Source organism: Cinclus cinclus, chromosome 1 (genome assembly GCF_963662255.1).
Source record: "Cinclus cinclus chromosome 1, bCinCin1.1, whole genome shotgun sequence".
In the NCBI taxonomy this organism is placed as follows: domain Eukaryota; kingdom Metazoa; phylum Chordata; class Aves; order Passeriformes; family Cinclidae; genus Cinclus; species Cinclus cinclus.
Genome location: NC_085046.1, coordinates 25,324,263 through 25,340,476, shown reverse-complemented (window position 1 = coordinate 25,340,476; position 16,214 = coordinate 25,324,263). Strand labels below are relative to the sequence as shown.

The following is a 16,214-nucleotide window of genomic DNA, read 5'->3' as shown; positions in this document are numbered from 1 at the left end:
AAATGCAACTAAAGCCATTATCCATTTGACCTGCTCCTTAACAAGAAACCAAAGAATTTCATTTTAGGATTCCTCTACTTATTTATTCCTCCTGGGAAACTTCTACATGAAAGAGAGTACTTACCTCTATAAACATTGTCTCAGAAGTTTAGACTATGTGCAAATTCATACAACAGGTACAGACACTTCCTTAAAACTGGGTAATTTGTTCCCTTAGGCTCAAATCTCACTGTTCCTCATGTGCAGCACTCTGGAATATAAGGCCACGCATGGCCCCATTTCATTTTTAACCCAGCTAGAAATACAATTTTTAAAAACCTGAAGGGCAAGTAAGGAGAATGAATACACATGGAATTCATACATCAGCTGGAAACTAACCTCTATTTCTGAGCGACAGCTTACAAACACATGCACTCTGTGGTTACTGCTAAGTAGTTAAATATATCACTGGTACTCTTGCAAAGCAACTCTGTGGCAGAGAATCACTTCACATCACTCTTCACAGGGTCAGAGATGACAGTGCCTGGTGAAGAGGTTTGGATGGAGCTCTGCTGCAGGCTTTGAACTCTTTGTGCTGTTTCTGGTAGCACTCACAGAAGAACAATGTATCTTTAAGGCTTCATATCAAGTTTTGCCACAGCTCATTACCCATATTCAGAAACTGCTACTCAGAAATGGCTGAACACTTTGATCTTTAAACAACAGACAAACAGTTCAAGACTTCCAAAAGGGTCTGTGTGTTGAATACATCCAGAAAAACAGAGCCCTAATACAACTGCATTACTTACACTCTACATTTAGAGAACTGGGACACAAACTCTTCATCAAAGGTGCAACTCCAGCACCATGTTGCAAGAATCTCTGGAGTCTGAAGAGGTATTTAATCTCTCTAAAACATAAATCCATTTGTCTAGAAATTTCTCCTTCTTGCAGGAGTAATAGCAATTAGGAAATCTAACTCCATAGATGAAAAAACATGCAGGTAACTACTCTGGTAAATATACACACATTACAAATATCTGTGTCCTACATGGAATGTTGAAGAATGGGGAGAACTGGGAAATAATCTTCATCGTCCCCTTTAAAAACCGAGGAGAAAAATTATGCCCAGATCAGAAGACAGCTGTGGACAGAGATGGCTGGCTATAAGAAAAATCAGAAAACAAAGAGTGCTGTATATAGATCTTTCATTTCTACTGCCTCTCCTTGATTCTGTGAACTTCCTCGTAAGTCAAAAAGTTAAATACATTATTTTGTTTAATTTAGATTTAGATGAAATTTAATTAATTTAATTTAGATGAAATACAGTTTCTGAGCTTTCCTCAAGAGCACACTATGAATAGAAAATATCTACACAATACCACCTCAGAGATCTGGCTGACTGATTTCTGTCACAAATAAGCTTGTAAATCTTTGACAATACACAGCCTCTCACTGTAAAATCTGGATAGTGAAACCTCTAAATGGGAGAGTGTTGATAGGCAGGTATGTCTCTAGGTTAGCCCAAAACCTTGAAGCTCTGATTTGTGAAAGGAATCAATGGATCACTGGAATTTAAGGCTCTCTCAGCCACCTCAAAAAAGTATGTGTATTTTGGCAGTCAGTAGGTTCTTGACACTAACAAAGAAGAGAGTGTTTGGGTCACTGAGGAGAAACAGAAGATGGAAAATTGCTGATTTGACTGTATCTGGAGCTGATATCATCTCTTAAACCAAATAAGCAATGCAGTGAAGAAATGCAGTACCTTCTTGGATCACACGTCCTTAGCCCTGAACTTGCAGGACCCTAGCTGTCCATGATGTGGGTAGTTACCTTTGGACAAGAAAAAGAGAAAGTACAACAGGTACACAGAAAGGAATCTGCTGTTTCCTATTTGTCCTGCAGACCTGGAAGACAGGTTTGCTGGCACAGACCACCAGCAGGTTGGCAGTGTCAATGAGTACACAAAATCCACTGAACTAAATGATGAATCTCTTCACCAAGGGGAGTCCACAATAATTCTACCACTTGCTAATCCTGAAATCGCAACAGCTTTTTTTTTCTTCTACAAGATTATCTTTCAATTACCAATTACACGTTATCTCAAGCTGAAATAAAGCTACTAACTATACTGAAATACTGCTACTAACAGGAATAGACAGCTGTGCTAGCTTCCTCAAAGTTTATCTGCACCTTCTTCTCAGGCAGCAGAGAAACACCATCAGAGCAACAAACATAAGCAAAATGATCTTCAGACAAGTATGAGCTACACTAATCCTTGCAAAACAAGTATAATTCATGGAGTAAAAAAAGAGTCAAACATATGCCTTGATAGTACCTGTTTTACCAATTATCTCAATGAGACAACAGATCTTGGGCACTCAACTGAGCTACGGAGTCTGCTGTGCAAAGAAAATGATACCAAGTGAGTGGTATCAGGAAAACAGGCATTTGAAGATCCAGCATTAGACCAGATCTGCGCAATGGAAGTGGTGCCAAGGAACCATGTGCTACAAAGGGCAGTAACAAAACACTCCCATTTCCATTGGGCAGCTAAGAACAGAAAGGGTTTAGAACATCACTTCCCTGACACACGCCCAGCTACTGAGCATGAATGTGACTGGGGTATACACAGTCACATTAAGGAATGTATGCAAATCATCACAAAAACATCTATCTGTATCCTAAAGCACCCACTTGTTGAAGACATTTAAGCCTTAGCCTTGCACATATGTGTGCTTAGATCCATAACACATGAATTATTTTAGTTTGCCAATTCAGATGCTCTCCCTGCCTACCTAACTTGAAGATGGGCAGAACTTTCTCATTAGAAAATACAGCTATTTTCTTAAAGGACAGCTGAAAGTAAAACATATCTTTAAAAAAACAATAAAAAAAAGTCAAGGAATTCATCAAGGAGTAAACTCAATTTGAACACTACCTCCAACATTTGAATGCCATTTATTATTTAAAACTGTTTTGCTATATTTCAATGTGTAATCATATATGGTAGTAAATTTCAAAGGATATATTTTGATTCACATTTGGCAAGTACTCTCACATGATTGGATGGAAGGGAAAAACACAGCACAGATCTGTGCACATTTCAAAAAAAATTATGAAAATTTTAGGCTTGGCTTGTCCAGTGACTGTTCTCTGCAATGTTGCTGATGCAGTGGAAAGATGCTTTTCTTCACCCATTTTAAAGTAATTTATGAAAAACACCCAGCAACAACAACAAAAAAAAAAACACCTAGAAAGCACAAAAAGCAGGGCATCAGGAACCTACACAAAGTCGTTCAGTGCACAAAGTTGTTCAGGGCACAAAGTTTCAGTTTGGTCTTCATCTTTTACTGTCAGCCAAAGGTAAGATGACCATCCAGGATTATTAAACAAACAAGTCAGGAAAACGCCCTATAAATATATTTTTTTGCTTGCTAAGTATTTCTATAGCTCGAAGCTGTACAAGGAATACTGTGAATTTTGTCTATGCCACTTGTGATATCACAAGTGCATATCACGCATGCATTAATATAATTAATGGCACAAAACTAAGAAATAACCAAGTTAGGTCAGTTCTTTACAACACAGGGATAATTTGAATATCCTGGTAATTTTTCCCTTTTGAAGCAATCTAGATGCAGACTAATATGAAATAACCTGACATCCCACTGTACCTTTCCAAATGCTCAGTAATATTTACCAGTCAATAGGCTGTATTTCTACAGCTCAGCCTACACAACATGGTAATTTCCCATTGCTGATGAAGCCACAAGGTCCTTGTTAATGAGTGAACTCCACCTCACTCATGAAGTGTTTGTTAATAAACACGTTAACAAGTAGGTCAAAGAGCAAAACGAGCATTAGAAATTCACCCCCTAAACCTTTGAATACAATCTTTCAATTGGTATATGAAAGTGCATTAGGCATGCAAGCTCTCATATTCAATTCTCTTTTATTCCTAAGTCCTTTTCAAGTACTCTGTTAGAGGAAAAGGGACCTTCCATTGGGGAGCTGCTGCTGTAACAGACACAGCACAGAGAGCTGCTTAAGGGAAAAGAAAAATCAGCTGTCTGAAGTAAGTCTTTAAAAACCTATACAAAGCAAAATCTACTTGTTTTAAATAGAGGGTTTTTCCCAGTTCTGGGTAAATTCCAGTTCAGGGTAAGCTATAACTAAAACTGTCCCTGAACAATGTCAACAGAATTTCAAACTAATTATTCAGGCTGAAAAGGGGAAGAAATGTCCACCATAAAAACATACAGCAATCTTTATCTCCCAGTCAAGACATGTATCTACTTAAATAACATTAAAGCAGTGTGGCATCATCTTAGACAAGTTACACCTAAGACTTCTTAAAATCAAGTAGTAGAGGCCTTCAGAATAAACAAATTATTTAAAAGTAGATTGGTCGTGAAATTATTAACGGAAAGTTTATATTGAGAGATAGGAACTTCTGAAGTTCTAATAGACTCACTACAAGAAAGCAAATATATCTATTTTACTGCTAGACAGATTTAATCCTGACACACAGCTATTTCAATAACGGGCAAAGTAAGTTTCACTACCCCAGGTGAAATTCTTTGTGTAAGTGGTAATTCTGAATTCATTTGCTTGCTTGGGATGATAAACCTATACACTCACTTTCAGTTTTTACGATGTAGATCTTTTAAAAAGACCTACCAGTTGTACTATATAAATTTATTTAATTTTGATAGTACCCAAATTAACCAAGGAATTTTTTTTTTAAACTTAAACACATAATCTTGATTTATCAAAACCTGCAAGTATCACACAAGTTTTTAGTTAGTTTACAGTACCAACATATGAAAGAAAAATGCTAGGAATCATTCAATGAATTTCTGAAGCAAGAAAACATGAATCCAAATTGCTAAAATAAGTCATGGAAACTACAAACAGCTATCTACTTGTTTACTGTCAAATGCTATGGGAAACAATTCAAAATTCTGAGCACAACCATGTTGCCTACAATACAGATAACAAATGCCCAAGAGAAAGTGATATTTTAATTTCCGTTACTTAACACCTTACTTTCAGCTGCCCATAGCTTTGTTGCGTGGTAGACATTTGACATTCTGCTCTTCTATCTCCTTCCCATCAGAGACTTCAGTAAAAGTGTTAGGGCTGTTTACGAATGTGATTCAAAATGAAAGGGACGAGATTTTACCATTTTATGTGCCAAAGCACATTAAGCTTTTTACCTGCATAGTTCTGTTTTTTACTGTTTTGTATGAAAAAGACAAACACTTGCCTGAGGGTCCTTTATGCTGCAAATGTGCTCCTCTAGTCCCTTGGTAGAATCTTTACATTTGGTGAAGCTTTGGCAAAAATTTCAGTTTACACATGTTCAAGAAAGATATCTGGAACTGGCAGCTGCATCTGTTAAGAATTCTGTCTCTCCTGGACTTTACAGTTTGAAAAGAACCACCCCAGGGAACTTCTCCTTCCAGGAACTGCATATTACTGTGGCACAAAGAAACTGAGTGCACAGATACTGTTGGTATTGAGCAAACACTTGACACCCACCACACAGGCTGACATGCGAGAGAAAGGAAAAAAGAAAGGGATAAAATAGAAGCTAAACAATGGAGAACCAGAACTGACAAGGAGCTGGAAGCTAACAGAGTAAGAGATCAAGTAGAGTGGGGATGCATAGTGGCGGGATGATGAATGCAGAATGACATGGGTTATGAACCCAAGGAACTAGAAAAGGTAAGAAAAGTGACCTGAGTAGCTGGAGAAAGGAAAACAGAGGAAAGGGAAGAACTGTATGCTGAAGAAGACAAGGGAAGGTTTTGGGGTTAACAACCTCTGCAAAGTTTGGACAGAAACAACTCTTCCACAGAACCTGTTTTGTCCACTGAGGCATTCTGTCAAGAAATGTGTTTCACAGTTCCTTTTTTTATCTTTCTTTTGTGGTCCGTACACCAAGAGTGTGGCAGCCTAGCACAATGGATCACTGTTATCAAATGGCAGAGACTTGCTTAAATGCTAAAGAGTTCACTATCACTGACAGCCACAGGCCTGTGGTGAAGAAGAGCTACTTGTTGCACAAGTTGATAGGAAACTGCCAGAGTATGAAGGATAGTCTCTCAGTAAAAGCAAGGAAACATTATCCAGAAAAACAGATGCTACTCCTCTCTATTACAATTTCTTTGTGCTGGTAGGTAAGGTTTAAGCCAAAACTTTTCAGACACAAAACTCCTTCTGCACTAATTTCTGGTCACTTAATCTGTGATTCCAAATGCTTTCTCACAGCTGCAGATTAAGTTATCCAGTGTTTCATAAAATAGTCAGTGAGATGGGAACAGAAATTCACCCCTCTTTTGATCAACCTCCCTTTGGCCCAGGACCTCATCTTCAAAAATGAGGCTACTGCCACCAATGGATTGCACGATTATTCTGTATTTGTCAAATGTGATTTTAAAATTTGAGTGATTAAACTTGTATCACTCCTTCTGACAATTATTCTATCAATGGATGGCCAGAAGAATATATGCTGTCTTTTAACTTCTTTTCCTTAGATAACCCATACATTCCTTCTCATTTCTGAATGCTCTATTCAACAGGATGTCACGAAAGAGCATGCAAAAAGCCCACAGTATGAGTGAAAAGTTCCACCTCACAGGAACATGGTGAGAGATACATTCTTTGAAAAAAAAGGGCATTTCTTGAAGAAAGGATACACCCTTCCTGACAGGGGCATCAGGCTGAATGTAGTGCCTTAGTAGGTTCTGGACAGATTCAGTTACTCAAACTCTGGACAAAATGGAGGTGACTGGGACAAAAACTGAGATACTGTCATTTCAGCTGAGCTGGAGACCATTTTACTTACTGTATCTACTTTTTCATGATGCAAATCCAGTTTTTTTTTAGGTTCTTTCTAGTTGCAACTGTAGTCTACAGCAAAATATTTATGATTGAAGAACATTTCAAGTACTCATACCATTACTGTATCAACACTTTTTTGTGGAAGTGGTGTCCTCTCCATCTCCAACCTAATATTTGAACAAAATTTCTAAGCAAGAATATGTGAACATACCAGCTGACACTATGCCTCTTCCAGGAGAGCAGCATTAAAGGTCAGAAAGCTAACTAAGGCAGCACTGAAGAGAAAACAAGCAACAAGAAGCTTGTTCCTCAATGCTCACTCTGGCCTCTATTTCACAACCAATACTTCATAGTATGCAAGTAGGAAGTCCAACAAGCATAAAATAACAATCACTCTTCAAACAACTCTTAGACTGGGGATAAAACCTGTTTCAAAAGCAAAAGAGGAGACGGAAAGGGTGCAGTTTCCTGGACTCCAGATAGGGTTTAAAAAATGTCTTGAGCTTATCAAAAATTGAAAGGCTCCACTGTGCAAAACTTCTCACCTCTTTCAGCTGATCAGCACTTCCCCACGATGCCGAACGCTGATGTGATCTCTTTTCTGCTCCCTCTTCAGCCCAACAGCTGGGTGTCTAGAAGGGAAAAAGAAAAGAAAACACACTGTACTGAATTCTCCAGGTAAGAAAAAATTTTGGCACAAAAAACATAGACAGTGTCAGAGTTAAGTGAATAAATTTCAGAATCTGATATGCAGCACTAATAATCTCAATAAATAAAAAGCAATATAGAAAACAATGCTTTGCAAACTTGCATTTACAAAGGATGAGAACTCGTTACTGAAGAAGGAATCAAGAGGCCCAAAAAACCTTACTTGGCTGCTCCCACCCATGCTTTGGCATCCATGCCTACATTTTACTTAGTGGACAGTTTAGAAAACCACACAATTAAAAAAACTGTAAAACAAACTCAAGCAAGGATTCACTTCTCCAGTCTTCCTCAACCACTGGACCACAGAACCAATCCCTTCTTGCTAACTCTGACTTGATAAAGAGTTTGATACACCTTTTATTATTTTTGGCACCAGCTTTCAGGAGCAACACAGTGACAGGCAGGCGTTTTCCACCTATATATCAAAGCCTAGAAGTCCGGGTACTGTCCTTAGATGTAGGAGATAAAATTAAACTCCAAGGACTGAGAAGCATCCAAAACCCCAAACTTCTATTATGTTTATTTGCCACAAGGCCATTAAGAAAATTGAGGTTATCCACCAGAATTCCTGAACAAGAGAGTCACAGGAACAACAGAAACATCTAAAATTCAGGAAGAGTTTGGGATATGAACTATATAAAACTCAGTGGGTATATTTTTTTTATATATATATATATATATGTATATATATAAAACTGTTTATGTTGCGGGTTTTTTTCCCCCAACAATTCCTACCAGAATTCGCTGAATCTTTCACAGTAAGTACACACAAAATAAAACTGTACCATTGAAAATAACAATTTGTCCATAGAGTATTTAAGGCAGGGGACCACTGCTGACACTTCTAGGGAAACAAAACCCCAGCCCACAGGACAAATAGGATCTGGGATCCATATGCCTATGGGACTTGCTCTCATGCATGGAAACCCTGCTCTTTATCAGCTTTGCTTACTCTTGCTTCCTGTCTAGGATCTAGAAGCTTTTGTAGTACCCACATAAATAATGGAGACTGTTTGCTTGTCTCAGGGAGGAGGCTGGGCACCACTCTGGAGAACACCACCAAACCAACACCTACAGCTCCTTGCAGGGCAAAGGGAGCTGGGAGGAGCTCCACTCCAGACCAGCCAGGTACTACCAAGCTCAGAACTGTAACTTCAGAGCATGGGCTGCACCTTCACAGCCACCACACTGCCATGGTATCACACAGCCTACAGCACAGCACCTAACTCCTCAGTGCTAATATTTATTTCATGTGCTCAGTCTTCGTGTGCACAGGCCTACATAACCTTCTTGTGTTTTCTGCCACCCCTGCACTTTCCATGGCTCTGGAGGGGCTTTTTCTGTTATTTTTACACCATCATAGTATTTCAACCAAAAGCCCAGCAAGCTGTGTGGGTGACTAGAAAGCAAAATGGAAAAAATCAGTCTTGAAGTTTTTCCTGCATGTTCCCAGGAAAGAAAAAATAAGTCCTCACATGAAAAGTGTTCTGTGTATTTATTACATGACTCTATCATGTAATACCCCCTTTTGTTTAAGTCTGGGGAAGTAACCAGAAGATAATGTGGTTACAAAAAAAAGGATAAAATCAAATGTGACAAGTTAAAACAGCTACTAAAAACTATGTGAATGACAAGGCAGCCCCTCAGCCAGCGCAGCACTTAACTCTCCCGATCCAAAGCAGAGCCTCTGCCACATGCATGTGCTACCTGTGTGTGTGTGCATCTGCTTACCCTGCATTTTAAGAGAGCCACCTTCTAAATAATTACTTGGTTTTGCAGCTTGGGTACTTACCATCTCCCTGAAATTTGTGTGGAAGACATGCTGTTGGGTTTAAATGCAGGGTTTTTTAAAAAACATTGAAGTGGCTCGCAGATTCCTACTGAACTAGTGAAAATGGGGAATTTTTTTTTTTACTTTTTCAAAATCACAGGCTTTCACAATCTGTTACAATTTACTTTACAATTTAAATTGCTCTTACAATATTTTACTGTATCCCAAATACAGCTGGAACTACTTCCTCACAGAACAGCAATGCAAGGGGAATTCTGAGAAAATTGTCTTCTCAAGAGTGTCTTCTGATTACAGCACTGCTCCACAATTTGGGGGAGACCAGGATGAAGTAGAACCAGGCAGTTTGGTGGCTTAAATACTTACCTGTAGTGCAGAAGGGTGTACCAAGGATCACTATAAGCTCATATCCTTTCAACTACTGAAAAAGATATCAAGAATCTAAAATACCAAAGTGACTTTCTCAATACAGAGAAGTACACTGTTAAAAGAAAATAAGTATGTAGAACACACAAGCTTGACTGTATTTTTAATAAACACAGACCTTGATCCAGAAAGCAACAGTACAAAATAGTCTATCTAAAAAACACAAACTAAGATTAACTCCCAAAGACCTTCCATCAACACAGTCAGGAGAGAGAAGTAGGAATCCTTATAGCGCAGATGATTTACTCAGAAATCAAACAAAAATCAGAAAATATCCATTCACTTAATACTAAATGTTGTACTTGTTCAAGAATGCTTTGACATTCTCTTCCACTCAAAGAGAAAATCAGCCTTGAGACAAAGACTACATGGATGGTTTCAGCCCCTGGTAAACTGAGTTAAGACAACACCCTGCAAAGTATACATACACAGCATACAGGGGAAGACTATTTGTGATCCCCAGTTTTACCTGCAGTATTAGATTACAGCCACTGTATGATGTTCCTAGCTCAGTACTGAAATCAGACAGTGTTATATTTATGTGCTATTTAGAACCAAATTTAAAAAAGAAAAAGCTTCACAAATATAATACAACTTAAGCAGTTACTAGAATATTATTACAAGGTAGTCTTCTTCAAAACCTGGAAATTGCTGATTGCAATATGTTGCAATCTACATTATATGAAGAATAATTTTGGGTTTGTAACAGCAAACCCTTGTATTCAAGAAAAGCTTTTAAAAAACAAACAAAAGCACCTCAAACTTGTTGCATTCAAACAGAAATTCTGCTTTTTTAAGTTTAGTTTATGTATGAACACCTCATTATCTTACTTAAATACTGTCATTTAGATCACAAATAAAATGGGGGTGTGGAGCACCCACAATCTGTCACCTTTCACGGAAATGTTTTTCTCATCTTATTTACAACTTCCACAAAACAGGCCTATCAATGGAAGCCTTCATTTGAAGCTGCAGTTGTACTTCTGAAGTGTTATACGTGGAAAAAATAATATTAAAGCCAGAACATAATCTAGAATTGTATCAGAAGAAAAATTTCTGAATCACAAAACCACAGTTGCTGCACTTCCAAGTCAGAGAAACAGAAAGAATACATCTCACAGTGAAGAGAGTCAGGCACTATCTTTGAAACTGGTAATATTTCAAGAGCATCACAGAAGTTACGCATTTAACTTCATGAAGAAGGATTAGTTCTGCAAGGCCATATTAAGAAACTAAGATTTTAGGGGGAGATCCTTGAAAACACTAGATAATGCATGCTGCACTTACAAGACATGGATCCCTTGTTTTCAAGACGTTAAGGTTTGTAGTCCATTTCAGCTGACACGTGGGATAGGACATGCTCAGAATGCCACATCTGTTTGCTCTCTTCAGTCTTCATGTAAATCACAATTACCATAGCTCTAACTCACCCAGCCTTGTGGAGATCAGCATTTTTTCCAACATGTTTGGTAATCCTGCCTTGCTTTTCCATCCATGCCAGCGACATACACCTACATTCTTTCCACTTAGATCAGAATGACTGCACACCAGCCTACCTAAACCTAAAATAAGACTGTATTACCTTAAATATCCCATAATTTATTGCCAGCCCATAACTCCAATTACTACTTTCAGCCTGCATTCTGGAATATCTACATATATCTATGCTTTACAGGGGAAGCAATATGCTTTTAAAGAACTTGCATGTTGAACAGAAACCCAGTGGCAGCACCTAGAGGATAAGAACTGACAGGTTTTCAGGTATTTCTAAAGCATTCAAAGGCCAGCTAGAAACTTTACAAAGAGAAATTGCCTAAGGAGTTAGCAGTCAATTTGACTATAGATGATGACTTCAAACATCAGACAAGTTAAGCAAAGTTAGAATGACAAATTCACAGCAGTACAACACATCTTATTCCCTGCCCTTTCTGCCAATATACATCATTAAAATATCCCATAAAATCAATTATAACTAATATACCATTAAAAAATATTCATGGAATTGAGCCTCTTTGTTTATGACTCTTTATTTCACAGCAAAAAAAAAAAAAAAAAATCTACCTAAAAGAAAAAAAAAATTAGTCTAATGACAGCTAGCGACATTAAAGCATTGACCTACCTATGAGAAAACCATATTTTAGCCTAGAAACTCTGCACTTTTCTCTTGGTTAGAGAGAGAAATAAAAATTCTGAAAGGCATTTTGCAAACTTTCTTCAGTTTCATTTGCTCCATAACTAATTACCATATACAATGAGCAAAACTGGATCCCAATATTCCTAGGTATGCCTAAGTCATCAATTGGAAATCGCCAGATGATAAAAATGCCACTAGGCAATTTGTTTCTTTACATTATTTAGATTAAGACTACACGACAAATAACTGAAAATACTTTTGTTATGACATCAACATAAAAGTTTCTTTTTAATCTCTCCTTTTTAATTTTATAAATACCTTTTAAATTTCTTAGCTACTGCCAAATAATTATATTTATCAACTCCCACATTTATCCAAATGTTTCTGAATATTGCAAGATTAGACACAGCCATTTCAACACTGGGTTGTTCTTTACACTATGAAGGGGGAAATACTTAAATGATGAAGCATAAAGAAGTGGTGCACAAAATTGTTCCATCAGTGCTCCCAAAAGAGACAGAAAAAATGGGGAAAGAAATTACACTGAGTTTTAAATGTCCTTAACAAAAAGTTCAGATTTCACACATGGAGAGGAAAGTAGGACAATGGAGGAAGTCAGGGGATCACAAAGTAAATCAGCCCAAGTAACTTCGCATAATATGAAGTTTTCCTGCACTTCTGAAATACTTAAAACACTACTAAATAAAATTGCATACCTCTGACTACCCAAGACATGCTGCTCCTTAAAGATCAGCTAGATGTATGCATATACACACAAACACATGAACATACATACAGAATTCTGAGAAATGCTGAACTGTGAAAATACAACAATGCAGTGTCATAGTGCATTTTTCCAAAAGCAAACAACCACCTCACTTCTCTTCTGTATTTTCAGTCAAAACACTTGGGCAAGTAAGAGGGACACAGAAATATGTACTGTAGTTCCTATTCTCTGTGATATGACAGAAACTAAACTGAACAAAATTCTGCTCCCTCCATTCTATTATTATGAAGAAATATTTCATTCATGAGTATTACACAAGTTTAAAGAATTTAAGTGGAAACAAGGACTTGGAATAAAGCTCATTAAAGGTTCATCTGATCACCATGAAGACCAGAAACTGTCTCTCTTTTTTTTTAAAAACAAGAATTCTAAGAAACTTGGAACAGCCATAATCACCACATCAACAAAACCACACAAAAATTGGATTTGAGATTAACATTTTATTAGGAAGAAAATATACCCTTGAAAGAGAAATTATTATTCCACCTACAATATAAGTTATACTGACAGCATTGCTCATGAATTCAGAAGTAAAATATGAATTTATTCTCCAACGAAGCATGCTCATACAGAAAAAAAACAGTTTCTTGGTTTTCATTAACTTCTTTTTATTTAACTTAATTTTCTATGCATGCATCCTATCAACTACTTGGAAGTCATCCTCACTTCTTGAAATCAGATATACTTTGAACTAAACAGAGCTCAAACAACAAAAAGCCACACACACACCAAAACCTAAGACAATGTTTTATGATCATCTTCAAACCTCCCTAGTGAGCATTTTAATTGGGGAGTGGAAAAAAAAAAAACCAAACAAAAAAGCCCTCCAAATGGAAATCAGTGTGCATATCAATATGCTTGCTCAGTTTCACATATTCATAGTCACAAGTAGTGACCCAACTTAAGCACTGATAAATGCTTGAGTTTGGCACAATTTGAATAAAAATACAGCTAATATAATTCCTCGCTGGAAGATATCCAGAGATGTAAACCTTGAGATCTCCCTGCTCCGATCCTTTTGAAATAATACTTCATTTTGTAATGACAACAGTATGCTTTTCCTCTCTTTTATACTTTATTATGCTGAAAAGGTAAAATTTCATTTTTAATTTCTGAATGAGGTAAAGGGAAGCAGCCAAACATTCACATAACCTGAACACTTACTTGAGCTCACTAGGAAAGCAATTTTACTGCCAAATACTTGGAGCTCAAATATTTATAGAACAGTTTGTTTATCTTTTCTGTAACTAGTTAGAAGGTTTGTTTGTGAATGTTTAAATATTCTAAATTTTCTATTCATAAGGGTATTTGTAAAGATTGATATGGATATACATTTTATGAGAGGACTTGAAAAATACAGTAACTACAAAGCATGCTACTGAAAATCTCCTGAATGGAAATTATGCTTTTAAAACAGAAAGACTTAAATGTCACAGTACTGTGAAAGGAAAGCATCTTGAAAATAAATCTAGTATTAAGGGCTTTTTAGGTAGATCTTTCGTGACAGTAAATATCACTGCTGGTTTTTTGGCTTAAATGGACTGTCTCATTTCAAAAGCAGGACATAAAGACAGCCTTTTCCAAAGGGTCCTCATTACAGTTTCTAAAAATTTTCTTGGAACATTTTAATAATCAGTTTCTCAAATTCATCAAGTAAGATTTCTGAAACATACAGACCCATTTTTTTTCTAAGAATTCTGTGCTTATCTTTATCTATCAAAGGGCTTCCTGTGTTGCCTGACACCATATTTTAGAGATGAGGAAACTTCTACATACATTCTAACTTGTCCTGAGAAGCTCAGTATTACACAAAAGACTAGAATCATAGAATCTATTTCAAGACCCATGATAACTATGGATCAGAATCATGGCACAAGAGATAAGCAACTGATCTGACAACCAAACCCACCTGGCCTGTTTGACTGAAAATATAACTAAAGAGAGCTAGTTTCTTCTAGTTTCCAATTTAGTTTGGAAGACAAACTCAGATGGCTTATTCCAAACCCAAAAGCACTGTGGAAAAATCAAGAATACAGCTCTTTGATAATAACAGGGGAGGGGTGGTTAGAATTATGCATTATTAATCTGTTTGACAGTGATCATCTTCCTGGGCAACAAGCTCCAGCACAAGGAGGAAGCAGGCAAGAAAAAGCATTCACCTTTCTAGTCAGAGTACTGGAGCAATAGAATGCCCCAACAGCCCACCTGCCAGAGGATCCTGCTAAGGACAGAGCCCTGAAGAGGATCCAAGGCTATCACAAGAGTATCAGGCCATGAATAATTTCAGTTGCCCTCCCTCAGCTCCACACACACACACAAACACACTTTTTGAGACTGACAAATGTATTATCATGATTTAGTAAAATCCTTAGTTTATCAGACACTGCTATATAGACTCTTTTTCTTAAATAATACTCAGAACAGTTTTTCATATAGCAGCTTCAAAATAAACCAGATACACAGCTGAGATTGGTATCTGCTTATTTAGCCTCAAAAGATCCGCCCACATTGAGAAAATTATTTTTAATAACTGTTTTCTAAAAGCATAAAAATATTGTCGCGTACCACGTTACTGATTAAAAAAAGACTACTGTAACTTATTTTAGGGTTTCATATTCATAATAAAATAAGTGAATCCACATTCCTTCAGAATTATATTGACATCAATCATACAAAACATCTCTGTTGTCTTGTTTCACAGCTTTTACCTGAGTAGATTTATCTTTCATACATGAAGGGTAGTGTACATGGGGATCACGTGGCCACTGTCCTGTGAGGTAAGGTCCTGTTATTGTGTCCAAAGAAGAAGTTCGCCTTATGGTACCAGAAGTTCTGATTTGCTGGGATTTTGGCCTGTCCACTGTAGAAAACCAGAACAAAATCAACAAAAAAGTCAGGCTAAATTTGATGTGAAATGTTTAAAGCTAGCTATGACACACAATGGCAAGAACATATCAGAAACCTTTGTCTAAATGCCAAGCTGAAAAGAATGCCATCACATCAAAGCAAATACACCAGACAAAAGAGAAAAACAAATAGAAAAGAAAAAAAATTAACAGTTACGAAAACTCCAATGCTTATTGTGTTCATATCTGCAAAGAACTGGGCTACTTATACTACATGTTTTCATCAGCAAATTTAAATACTGTTGGAGTCTGTAAGAAAAGAGTCTCTCTGAACTCTTCAGAGAGAAATCAGAATGCAGGGATTGAATTAAAACCTTTGGAAGGACTGAAGTATGTCAAGCCACTCACACATAAAGGTGTACATTTAGATTTTAGAATAAATAAGCAAGTAAGTAATAATAAGTTTTAAGTGGTTTTAGTGAGTAAAGGTCTTAGATACCTGAGTAGAAGTGCGAGTTCTAGTGAAGGTTGAAAAACATTGTCCTAAATACTAGTGTTTCTGTAGAGGCTCCAGGAACATAGTTTTAAACATAATAAAACTATAGTAAGAATATTGCTTACATTTTTCAGATAGAATAAGATAGACCATATGCGCAGTTTATAGTTTATAGCCTGCCGTGCTATAAAAAACTG

The 16,214-nt window shown here is 37.0% G+C and overlaps 1 protein-coding gene across 1 annotated transcript in view; it reads right to left on the bottom strand.

Annotated features, from left to right (window-relative positions):
• Positions 1–16,214, bottom strand: part of GLCCI1 (glucocorticoid induced 1) — a 54,419-nt gene that overhangs the window by 18,596 nt on the left and 19,609 nt on the right. Inside the window, exons 2-3 of the mRNA XM_062508064.1 lie at positions 15,384–15,535; positions 7,377–7,463 (exon numbers count right to left, since the gene is read on the bottom strand). Coding sequence (XP_062364048.1) covers positions 7,377–7,463; positions 15,384–15,535 — 239 coding nt within the window. The remainder of the gene's footprint in view (positions 1–7,376; positions 7,464–15,383; positions 15,536–16,214) is intronic.